This window comes from Bombus huntii, chromosome 13 (genome assembly GCF_024542735.1).
Source record: "Bombus huntii isolate Logan2020A chromosome 13, iyBomHunt1.1, whole genome shotgun sequence".
Taxonomy (NCBI): Eukaryota; Metazoa; Arthropoda; class Insecta; order Hymenoptera; family Apidae; genus Bombus; species Bombus huntii.
Genome location: NC_066250.1, coordinates 197,539 through 210,948, shown reverse-complemented (window position 1 = coordinate 210,948; position 13,410 = coordinate 197,539). Strand labels below are relative to the sequence as shown.

Sequence of the window (13,410 nt, the reverse complement as noted above, 5' to 3'; positions counted from 1 at the left end):
GGAAAACGACGTTTTATCTCGACAAGAAGTAGGACACTTTTCGTCGATGGCCGCTATCAAAAATTACGAATTATTCGACTCGTAATTAAGTAGTCGACAACTATGCGTTACTTACGTTCAGAGAACTTCTACCGACATGTCGAACAATTCCCGGTGTTCCGATTCGACGTAGTTTCTAGGTTACTACGGCTATTCATCGAACTGGGCTATCTACAATTCTATACAGTTTCATCTTCAACGCTCGCAAAGATGGCTGTTTAAGATTTTATTTCCATCCTGCGATTCGATTGTCTGCTTTCTGACGAACCAGTAATCTATAATATCGTAACAGAAACTTATCGGCTACGACACTCTAAAAACAAATAAATAACAGAGTGGTCGTATAATACGTAACCGCGTGAAAATACTTTATAGCCGAAAAGCTGGTCCATCTGTTGTTCAATTATCGCGTGATATTACTTTTTAACTATTAATAATAACGATCGCTAACAAGTTAGAAGGCAAAGTTTTATACACGATTCAAGTAGTAAACGGAATTTATTTGAATGTTTCAATTACGACCCTCGGACGTTTAAAAACACCAGTTATACGTACATACGCGTACTCTGAAAGAAAATGTTACCTTCTTTATAACCGTTATGTTTACTACTTACTGATAGGAAACGAAAAATCTGATAAATATTATACGTCGCAGGCCAACAAAAACCGCAAATTTCTCTTTGTAAAAACTATTCTACGTAAGTAGTTACGCGAGTGCGTACGCGAGTGTGTACGCGAGTGTGTACGCGAGTGTGTACGCGAGTGTGTACGCGAGTGTGTACGAGAGTGTGTACGCGAGTGTGTACGCGAGTGTGTACGCGAGTACATTCACCGAGCACGTCCGCGATATCGTATTTACAACTTGCTTGAAACCTTCCATCGTAATACGCTGGCACAAATTCCAGACAACGTTGCTTCGATTCAATAATACATTTATAGACCCTCGGCGTACAAGGACAATTTTCTCTCGTTTAACGAACGTTTAGTCAACTTTGCTCTTATATATACAACTGGTACTTCGTTTACATCGGGGCACACCTCACCCATTTTCATCGCCTTGAAATATATCGTCAAGCATTTCGAACATTTTTTTTCTGCACGTACGTGTTACCAATGCTCGACTTTATTTTTCTAGATTCATAGAAAGTATTCTGCCTACGGTTGTGCATTTGTGACAGCGTATGTGTAACGCATTATCAAAATAACAGGCCAACGAATAATTGATATTATATTACGAAATCGAGTATTCGTTATTTCATGCAAACGTTGCGGGACAGCCCACGGTGGCCAGATTGAAAAGTCTAAGCCACAGCCAAACACGATGTTTAATTCTTCTTTCATCGAAAGGATAAGAGGAATCTCTCATTTATATATACTATAAATATGAACAAAGGATAAACGCCAGGTTTAGTTTAGGCCATTGTACCGCTAGTTTTTCGCAAATATCCTACATATATTGAAATTAGGCTGAAGGTATACCGAAGCCTTTCTACAGTTTCGCTAAAACGTCAATTAAATTTAGCTGTTATTACTTTTCATCTTGATATACACATCCTCGCATTTGTTTATAGCTTATTTTTCTCTTTATATCAGATGTTTAACAGTATTCCGAAGTACGGTGTACAGACGTCAAAAAATACAAAGCTTTTGACTTGAAAGGAAGCGTTGAGAAACGTGAATTTTCATGACTCCAAAATATTCGGTCGCTTTATAAATCGATGGTAAAGGATTAAAATGGCAATTTTTTCTTTTTTTAACTTTGATATTCCTTATATTTAATCGGTAAAAGAAAAGTTCGATTCGTGATTCAGACTAAACACCCAAGCCCAATCTCGTTAGACAGAATTTAATCTTTATTTTTAGTAAAGCAAGTAAAGCTAAAGTTTGGTAATTAAAAAACCAAAATTTAAAGGTCAAGTTTGAAGATGAACTTTGCGACGACAATATTAAAAATGTCTTTTATCCATTATCGCAAAGGTAATTGGAACACCGCGTAATTGGAAAGTAATTTGTACACAGGTATTTGTTAAACGATTAGCTGGAAATTACCGTCGATGTTAATTGGATAATGTTAGAAGCGGCTTGCCGTAGCCGTTTTGTTTTACATCGTCGTAGTTAGAGCATTATGATTAAAACAGGTTTTACGCTATAATAAAGACGCGATTCGTATAATTAACCGAGTCGTAAAACTTCGAAATATCGCGTTAGTTACAGCCTATCGGAGATTATTAGAAAGTTATTAGAAAATAATTGGAAAATTGTCGCGTGAAATTTTGATGTCGCTTCGTAGACAAAGTATTGTGCGATATCGCGTTATAAAGAAAGGACGCGCGTTAATCGGTTAAACTTGCCTCGTTTGAAAAATACGTTTTACAGAGAACATGGAGCATCTATCGATTCGCTTAGCGACAATGGAGGATCGTACGACGTTTGATCAACGCGACTATTAATTACGAGAATATCGATTTGCATTTGCGGGTAGTAGAGATACAGTCTGACCCTATATACCCATCGGAATTAATTCGACCGAAATCTAGCGAATATAGGCATCGATCGCGGCAAACACGAGACACTACGTTAATGTCAACTATTTTCAAGAAAGGTATTTTACCTCTCAGAGGTATCCCACGATGGTCGCGCAACAATCGCGTAGCAGAAGATATTTTCAAGCAGCTAGCACGTGTCCCCCTCCTGGTGCCACTGTGGCCGCACTTCACACGCAAAAATCAAGATTGCAAAGGGGAAAATTCCCTTGAAACTGGAAACACGCGCACGCAGCGTCTCAGCGCCCTAACAAGCGCCAGTATATACAATGTACGTTTTATTTACACGGTACCCTCCGCGCCCCACTTAGGTTCGCGCATTCCGGGCGAACGCGCTTCTTTCCATCTTCTCTACATCCGATTTCAGCGTTTCGTCCTAACCAAGTAAACGTGTGTGTAGGTACCTTCTTTACAATCTTTCACACGCAAACGTTTACGATATTCTTTTCGCCGGCTTATCTCGCTTTCTCCTTCCCGCGTAGTCCAATTTCTTTCTACGTCTATACGACGCTTCTTTCATTCGGATTTCGCAAGCGTCTCGTTCCTTTCTTTTTCTTTACTAGAAATCGATGCAACGTCCAGCTTCGTCGAACGTTGCTAGTTACGTTTTTGCTTAATAGTAATTCCACATTGACGATGCGAGTTTCTTTAATCCAAAGATTCATGGTTTATTCGATATAGTTTCCGGTTCCTCCTTATTCCACATCGGACGGCATTTGCTATCTATGTAGTTAGTCGGTAATGCTCTAATAAAATTTCCAATAAGTTATTTCGCCATGAGCATCCTGCACGATGTTTCCATTGACAGCTCCTCTGACCTTTCGCGTATCAATTCGTTTCCGTTTGCACGTGTCTACTCTTATAAATCCTTCGATTGCAACGTTGGAAAATTCGTTGGAAAATTCGTTGGAAAATTCGTTGGAAATTTGTTCGAACGCTATTAATCGCAACCGTACCTCGCTGAACGTCGCGTCGCTTAAAAAACGTTTCGAACGTCGTTAAACTGCTGAAAATTCAGCGGTACGGTGCAGCAAGGATATAAGAAGGAAAAAGATAGAAGAAAAAGAGAAAACCGATGCTCTTTTCAAAGGTACATAGTAGACTGAACGTTACCTTTCACTTGTTCTGCGTATCCGAACACGAACGCGCGTGTACTCTGAGGCACCTTTTCAAATCGCACGTTCTCCACGCCCGTGAAATATCCGCACAAAGACGAATTTTATTTAACCTATCCAAGGTACGCGCCGCGTTAATACAATACGAATCGCCTTAAGATCGAAGACCAAGCTACCGAACACGATGATCGATTTCCGAGAAATCGATCGTTTCGTTGACGGGTGCGCGTGATCCCACGGCGAGTTAACCAGCGTTTTCCACGTTTAGTTCACCTGTTTTGCTTCACCTGGCAAACTTGGCCGCCGCCGCCTTTCGACTTCACCGTTGCACGCGATTCGATCGTTTCGACGGATTTCGATCGCGTTCAGCGCGCTGCACCGATTCTTAATGAAAAAAACCTCGTGGTCGACGGTTTTCACAACTTTGTCTGACGCGTGCTATCCCATAGGAGGCAGCTCGTTCGAGCAGCGACGTAGTACTTGGCGTGAAGCCTCGGGTGAGACGCCAGGTGGGTACCGGGAACGATCGTCTCCTCTCTCTTGTCCGCGCCTGGCTCGCCCCACCAGCAACCTACGGCCAAGGTTTACGGCGAACAAGAGGATTCTTAATCCTTTCAGACCCGCAACGAAGGTCGAGGCGCCTCTGCAGGGTTCGACGATCTTTACCAGGTGACTCGCAGCGCTTGGATCTCTGCTTTATCGATCCATCCGTTTATCATCTTTCCGATCGACTAAAGATCACCGCGCCAATAGTAACGACTAGTAACGACTAGTAAACGAGTAACGCGAGTAACTATCGCGTTAACATACTGGAACGTCGACATCATGAACGTACTCGCGTTGTCCAGTCCGGCTCCAACACTCGGCTAGCCGTGAACGGTTCGGTGTAACCCGATCCGAGTTCAAACGTCCATCGGACCACGCTAATTCGACTAACGATCCTTTTTATCTTTGCCTTCCTTTCCATCAAACTTTAACCAACGCATGTCCGAGATTTCTCTACTTGATAATTTTAATCTCCATATAAGTTTGTACGCGACATATTTCGAATCCTATTTATACGCGCAAAAATATATCGAGCGATAGCAGTTTTGCGCCGAAAACCATCAATTAATCGAATAAAGAGCAAACGTAATCTACATAACGAAAAGTCTATCGCTACAAGTCGAAGGAACGAAATAAACTAATTTTAACGTTCTTAACAACACGTACAAGAGCGCGGTAATTTCAAAAAATTTCATTTTATGCATTGTAGTTATGTTCGTAGGAATGTTCGCGGAAAGTTTTTCTTCTCTCTCTCTCTTTTTTTTTTTTTTTTTTTATAAACATCGAAACATCGAATATTTTCGTCATCTTTGTACAAAGGACCGGTTAGTTTCCAAGATAAAAGCTTGCTTACTTCCAGTCGAGCAGTCGAGCCGGCGTTTCTGTAACACACAAAGAGAACACGCAAGAGTTTAAGCCAAACTTAAAGGGACGCTTATACGTGAAAATGTCTGTCAGTGAAAAAATTATTTCTAGAGTATACTTATATCGAGCTTTTTTAGTGAAAATCGTACGTCAAAATAAGAAAACAACTTCGCCTCGACGTAAAACTGAATTTCACGTTCACTGTTATCTATATTCGTTAAATTCCACGTATTTCGAAATAATCTATCTTACAGAGTATACAGATTCGCATTTTAGGAACATGTAAACGCGCGTAATACTCACGTCGCTTTTGTACGCAGTCTCGTTTACGTTCTTGGTCTGCATCGTCTGAAACATCGAACAAACTCGTTAACATAATTTTACGTATAATACAAGCCTTTTTGAAAAAACAGAGTTAAGTAATATATATAGTAATATATATAGAGTTAAGTATATATATATATATATATATATATATATATATATATATTTATACTTGATAAATCGCTAATCGTTGTTCGTTTGTTATTGCTACTAAATTTCCCATTCGTTTCTTCGTCGTATTTGTTGCCTTCGGTTTCAGATTTTACAATATCAGCAATATAGCAATCAGTCGTGATATGCCGCAAAGCATACATCACGCATACATGTACATATTTCTGATCAACGAGTTATGTTTTTCTACGGAGCGCGCCTTAAAAAGCCGCTACGACGTAAAAAATACTTTGCGTATTACAGACGCGTGTTAAAACGTTTTTAACAAGCAGATTTACGTACACGTCCGAAAATGAACTGACTCGATACTTGTTCGTTCGAAACTACAATATATATTGGCAACAGTGTCGAGCCGATACGTACTTTCCATGAATGAGCGAGCACGGCGTCCATGAATCACTTGGATGCGACGCGACGCGACCATCGAATACTCTCTCACGAATAAACAAGACTACCGATCTGAAATCGGTACAAGTTCCCTTAGGTTCCGTGACCCGAAGCTATTAAGCGGTCGGGCATTTTCTCACGAGATACCTCGGTCTAATTATATGTCTAGGTTGCTCCTGTAATCTACGGGTTTGTTGCTAAATACGCGCCTGTCCCGATGGGGTCCAAGGAAAAGAGCCTAATCTTTATGTCCTGGTACTCGATACTTGGCTCTTCGAACTGCCGTTTACCGCCGTTTACTGCCGTTTGCCGCTATTTTCTGCCGCTTCCTGCCGTACGGATACGTCTCTCTCGAGATCCCCTATCCACGAACACGGTTTACATCTGCATCGAATCGAACGAGCCGATCGAAAGAAATTTCTTCGTCTTCCGAGCGACTGCAACATTCTTACTATCAAAGATAAATATTATTTCGAAGCGAACGATAAGTATAACCAGTAAGCATAACCTATTTTACAATGAATTTCAATTTTCAATGGCGCGGAACCTTCAATCACGGAATATATAGGAATGGAATTTGCAACTTTAACACCGCGATGTCACCGCAAAATTATTTCTTACTTCGTAAAGAAATATTATTATTCCTAAGATTTCAAAGTTCCAATCTCTTCGGAAAGTTGGTTTAAAGAGGCGGATCCAACTACGATTTAAAGGTTCGTTAAAAGTTAAATTAAAGCGAAATGACGTTACAGCGACGTACTTCTCCATCGAGAGAGAAATATTAGTATCGAAGGATGGGATAAACGTTACGTTAAATATACATTGCATAACGCTTAGAAAACTGACTTTGTAGAACGACAGGTGCGTTCTTTACCTCTGGCAACGTTTTAAATCGACTAACTTTTACGCGAAACGTATTATACGATACATCGTACGATACGATACGCGATGTCGATGAAAAATGTGATATCTGGCTGGAACTCTGCATAGTCTATGAAAAGAAAAGAGGCTCGAACGCATAGGTATGCGGGAACACTAAAGCGGATACATGTTCGATAATCGGTGGAATTGGTTGAACCCGTGTTGCTCTTGACAGGATATTCCCCATCAACCTTCGACTGGACCGATCCAAGTCCTTCCTTTTCGTGGCAAAAAAATTTTAACGATCGCCTCGATAATTTCGATCGAACTGTACCGTTTGGCCGCCGCCAACTTAAATAGCGCGGCAGACGTTCGTTTAAAATCTGGTAATTGACGTTGAGTCGTCCCGGACTGGATAATTAGCATTTCAAATTTTCGACTATTCACGGTGATTCGGAAATCATCGATAATGCCAGACTCGCTCGGTCTTTTTCGCTTGGTTTCTGGCGCGATTTCGTGCCACTGCCGGATGATCGCTCTCTGATGATCGATCCTACGGATCACATGTACAGATCACAGGCAATCGACTTTCAATCTCGAATCCTTGATCGTGCGATTGCCTTCGGACCAAGGCACGACAAATTAAACACGTTGCTCGGAATCGAGGAAATCGAATAAACCATCGAAATACCTTTTGTAAAACACGTTTCTCCATACATACTTGCGCTATCGATTCTCGTAAGATTAGTTTCTTTCCAGAGGAACAAAATAGTGCAGACGTATTTCGAGCGATTTCGTTGTCATCGATAAATAATTATGGACACCACGAATCAGAAAATACTAGATTCAGTGATTCTCGTTTCGGTTAGTGGCAACTCGTCCATCGAGTTTCGACCTCTCGAGGCCGCGTCTGTGCCTGGAATTATAATTTCGCTTGGAATGAAAATTCTCGGAAGAATCCCCGAGGCATTCCACAGTCGTCAATCGAGGATGTGCGATACGATCTACGATAAGGAAGCGCACGGTTCGACTTGTCTGACAATTTTTTCCTTCGATACATGCACGTACTTGCGCGTATTCGAAATTTTTATTTCTTCACAACAAAAATACATCTTCGTCGACTATCCTTTGCACGTAATTTCCGACTATCGTCAAATCCTGCCAAAGTAACCTTTTTATTCGGTTAGTGTTCGTATTCTCGTACTATTGTACGTAATGTAAATGTTGATGCTATCTATAGAAAAGTAGTACTATCGCTGTATCGTGTACGCGTATAGGTTCGCTTGTAGCGTAGTTGAATTAAAAGTTGAATCGAAACGAAGAAGGAACGGCGGAGAAAGCGTGGTGCATAAATACATGGCCGTACAGTGAATTTGGAGTTGGAAATTGGGCAAAAGACAGGAAGTAGGAGGAGTCATACGGCGCACCGTGCAATTACGTATGTAGGTACTTACTCGTGTACGCAAAAAGGTATGATAAATTCGATGGAGTATGTACAGCAGCCGAAAATCGTTCAAATATCGAGAAATAAAAAAAAGAGAGAGAGAGAGCAAAAGAGATCGTTAACGGCGGCGGCTAACGCAGGAAAAAGAGATACAAAGGAAAACAAGCAGGCGATCCACATTCCCCGGTGAAAAACAAAAGGGTGAAACGAAAAGAAGGTAACAAGGAAATAGGGTAACGAGATGGACGAAATTGAAAGCTCGCCGGGACGATAAAAAAAAAAGAGACGAAAACGAGCTAAATAAGATTTCGTTTAAAATCGTCAAGAACGGGAACATGTAAATATCATGTATGTTTACGCACGGTGAACGGAAGAAGAGCGATGGTAAGGAAAATTGTCATATTCTAAATGATGATTTGTTTGTAGAGGAGAATGTACCGATCGGACCAGATCGATCGTCATAATAGACATATTTATCAACGAATCGAATAAACAACGTTAAAGTACCTAACAATCCGTAAGACGATAACGTATTCTGATGCGATATTTGCTTTGCGATATGTATGTACCATGTATCGAGACCTTTAAATCCAATAACGTAACCTTGTATGCGGAAGGATTGATCGCGCGTGGATTATCCGTGTTACGGATTATCCCAAATTCCCCGTGTCGAAGATAAAACGTTGCTCCTTTTCTATCGTAATATAAAGAAAATTCTATTCGGCGAGAAATTTTCTGTCACGACGACAACGCTGCATGCGCGTACAGAGCCAATAGTTTATACCACTGCTTACCAGCATTTTTTCCCTTTCTCTAACTTTTTCTAACCGTATAAATCAAAATGATAAACGTGGTATAACAGTCGCAATACATACGTGCACGTAACGGTGACTGTACTGTAATTACTGAACTACCGATGAAATCGTCTAAAAATTGCAAAAAATTCTTCCATTTTTATACTTCCATGTTACCGAATATCACTACGTCGTACTTGGGTCGTATCGAACACTCGTTTCGTAAAAAAGATTTTAACTATCGATTTAAAGGACGGTGGTAAATTAAAAAAAAATTTACTGACGCCATTGTACGGCGTCTAAAAGATCGTAAAACTTTGACCTTTGCCGTTTCTCATAAAAAACTAGCGCTTGAGAAAAAAGAAAAGAAAAAAGAACGGCGAACAGCATACGTAACATCCTGTACAGATTCGGATCTTTACGTTTAATACTGCTCGCTAATTTTAATATGCATAGAAACGAATTACTCGGTAATCGAGTTACGAGAGACGTTCGACGATTTAACATATTATTTTTAATCCACTTTGAATAGGCGAGAGATTTAGAACCGTGTGGTCTACCCGTTAACTTGATAATTTTCTGTTTTTCTCCTTATTTCCTGCAATTAAATAATATCGGAAAGACAAGCGTCAAAAGAGAAAGTGCATTTTAATTCGGAACAAGTTCAAGTTTTGCTTCTTTCGTAAAGAGAATATATCTTATACACCCTTGATACATACCTCGTGAATTTACGCTAATTGGACGCGTAACAGATTCATAACGGAATTAAGGTGATTACAGGAAGTAATTAAAAGCTATCCTTGAAAGTCATTCTGCTTAATCCATTAATTACGAATACATCGTTAGCGATCGCGTGAAACTATACGCTTATTGACTTAAACGCGTGTATTCCGAAGAAACGAATAATGAAATCGATGACTTTTTTTGCAGCAAACTCTATACAAAGACACGGTAAAAATAGAAATAATTTTAAAAGTGAAAGAAATAGAAACCGATTTTTCGGAAAAAGCTTCACCGACCAGCTAGTCGGTTACTAGTGGGTAACCGAAAAAGGTGAAAGTATACCGACATACAAATAAATAAATTCGACACATTTTTCCCCATTTACTTACTCTCCCTCCGAGTCCGTAAAGATAGTAAACGCTCAAACGCTTCACGGTATTTCAGTGATAATTCCCTTCTGGCTTGGTGAGTTCTTTCGAAAGAGACGAGTATAAAAATATGCAACTTTTATTATTACCGACGTTATATCAGTCAATTTTGACTATAGCTATTGCACCTTAATATCGTTTAGTTAATTTTCTTTGAAAACGACACGATTCCTTGCTTGATAATATCTTGCTCGTTTCGTTTACGCCAAGCAGCTGTTCTCTTAACTTTGCAAGATTTTAAACAAGCGCCGAGAGTAAAATAACTCGACTAGCCGTAACACCCGGCTGCTGATTCGCTCTAAATTAAAAATTTCTCTCCCTCTTCGGAGCCACCCACCTTCGACCCGGCATACTTGATAACTCGCTGATAAACCATCTACCAGGACGATATAACACAAATCCTGTTGCAATTCTCGAGTTAGTTATCGATATCAAACGTTGGAGGAATATCCTTCGATAAAATTACAGTTGATCGATCGCATCGTGCTTTTCGGTAGATAAAAGGTACGAAAAAATATACTTTACGTTAATTTTGTTACTTTTTCGTTCGATACTTGGCTTCGTTTCGAATATGCGCAATAAAAATCCGAAGCGGATTCTACTCTTTCTTTAAGCTCAACGACATTTTCTCGACGCTGTCCATGCTAATAATTCTACTCCAAAATCTCGAAACTACCTCCTTGATTACAAGCCGTTAGACGCGAACAACAGCATTGTCTTCTTGAAAAATTATCCTCTCGTATTGCTTTCGTTTCAGTTATAACTGGCAATAATTATTCGCCTTGTAACATCGCCGGATATCCTATAGCGACCAATTTACCCTTTGCAAAAACAATTTCACTTTTCACTTTCTTGGCAATATCGAAGAAATAACGCAGAAAACGTGTTTGAGTTTAGAATTGTACGTACGTAATAGAAACTGTACTTATGTACTACCAAACAGTCATCTTTTTCTTCGTAAAGATGTATTTATATGAAATTTACGTTAATTTACGACAAACAAGCGACCCAAGTTCGTCAAGCGTTTTCAAGCGTTAACGCATATCTATAATTTATCCTTATAACATAAATTAAAAGTACTTACAAGTACGCAACAACTAGTCGAATTAAATGGAACGAACATTCGAACATGCCACCAACATCGTCTGTATTATTCGTAGCATTCAAAGTTATTCGCGCAACGCACAAATGTTTTTATCTCGGTTCAACTCACACGAACTTTGTATACGATAGATGAACACAAGCTCCGTATGTAGAACTTCCGAACTATGTTTAAAGCTTGTGTCAGCAAATAAAACACGAATAACAATGGCAATCCGTATTAGTCGATTTTAAATTGGCTTGGAATTTCACTAAAATCCCTACGATCGTACACGAGATAGATAGATAGGGAGATAGATAGATAGATGGATAGATAGATAGATAGATAGAGAGAGAGAGAGAGAGAGAGAGAGAGAGAGAATGTATAACTTGTAGAAACAATAATTTAGTTTCGTACAAATACCTACAAAACGCTTTACGCAACTTGAAGGAAGTTATAGTCTCAAAGCAAACGAACAAAATTAAATCGTGTTATATGCGGTGGCAAAATGTAACTATGCCGCTATTCATTGGTATACAAAGGTATTTCTTCACCCTCTGTCTCGGTCTCGCTCGAACAAAGACTCGAATGATTTTCAGTTTTTTCGATTCGAAAAAGATATCTAGATAGCTCGAACTTTGTAAAACGCTTTGTAAAACTAACCTTTCGTTTTAACATGCTTTTAGTACAGCGAATTATATCGTAGATTTACGAGTACAAGAGAAGTATGTAACTTCGTAACGAGTAGGATCGTTTAACGGAGCGATAGACCTGCATGATTACAGAACGTGTAAGAATCATCGAGCCGAATACACGAGTACATGCTCCGTAGATCACATGGCGGTAATAACGGGAATACAGTAGGAATTGCATAAATCGCAAGTGGAAGAAGCAAAAAAGATTTCCAAGGTCTTTCGTTGCGCTTACCTGGCCGACAAAAGGGTCGCTGTTTTCGTCTAGGTTCGCCTCACCGATATCTTTGGCACTTCTCGTACTTATCAACATTCATCGTTTTTCACTGTAGAACGCAAATTTCACACTTATTTTTTATACAAATATGCGAAATAACCACGTAACCGTGTCGTTCGTTTATACATGACAAAGTACCGTTATATAAATATGTATATATATATACGAAATACCGTTCTAGGAACAAAAAGATACGTACACATAGAAGGAAATAATTACGGGCTAATTACGTAATTATCTTTTATCGCGTGCAACAACAATTTTCATCGGATAATTTCGAATATGTTAATACGCGGTAAATTTACATACGTATCGCGCCTGCATAGCAAACTGACGCGACAATATCTATCATCACGACGATATGTTGTTAATTCTTCGATAATCTTCTCTCCTTGTTCGATCGTTGATCGTTTGTCGCACTTTTATACGAACGAGCGTTCCCGCTCCCCTTTTTTAGAATCCGAGCAACTTTCCGTGCCGCTCCAACTTGACGAATTATCACGAAATCGTTCACCGTTGTCAGACAGTCGGATTTTATCGGTCGGATCGCCGATCGATCGTTGGTCGAGTCCGATTGATCAACACGAATCGAAAGGAGGGAATTGGGTAAAAGCGAACGTCCGTCCGGCAAGTTGACGACGACAACAGGAAAGAAGAGAGCGTGTCGTGGAATGGTCGCGGATCGATCAGGGGAAAATGGATTTATCGAACGAGATCGAGAGGTACGTCGCGTCGAGGGCACGCGTCGTCACGAACTGACTAAGAAACGGCCTCTGCGAGAAAAGAACGGAAACCTCGCCGCGCGGCTTTAGGTTGAATTAACGCAAAGCCAGCTGATTGGTAGGTGCTCGCGAGCCGAGCATCTTCCGGCCTTTTCACGGAACCCTCTCGTCCTGCGTCCTTAACGAACGTAAACACACCTGTCGGATTTACTGCTGCCGGTAGCCAGGTTAGCGTTCCACCGCTTCACCGTTCCATCTTGTTCGGAGGTGAACATGGTTACGATCGTAAAATATATTTACACGAGTAGTTTCGTTTTATTTTATTTCGTACGGAAAATTGCGTGAAAGTATATTCGTTAGGATATTACGAACGTCGTCTATTCTAACGTGTAACGCTTT

General features: G+C 40.1%; 1 protein-coding gene across 7 annotated transcripts in view; it reads right to left on the bottom strand.

The window, feature by feature from the left end:
• LOC126872292 (uncharacterized) overlaps nt 1–12,340 on the bottom strand; it is a 46,387-nt gene extending 34,047 nt beyond the window's left edge. For 3 of the 7 annotated variants that reach the window (XR_007691935.1, XM_050632043.1, XM_050632046.1), the window contains exons 1-3: nt 12,248–12,340; nt 5,411–5,455; nt 5,097–5,124 (exon numbers count right to left, since the gene is read on the bottom strand). Coding sequence is in view for 2 of the 7 variants with exons in the window: in XM_050632043.1 (XP_050488000.1) it covers nt 5,097–5,124; nt 5,411–5,455; nt 12,248–12,325 (151 nt within the window). In the remaining 5 variants the exon portion in view is untranslated. The other 4 variants (XM_050632045.1, XM_050632044.1, XM_050632047.1 and 1 more) reach the window with 4 other exon arrangements.
• Between the last annotated feature and the right edge of the window lie 1,070 nt (nt 12,341–13,410).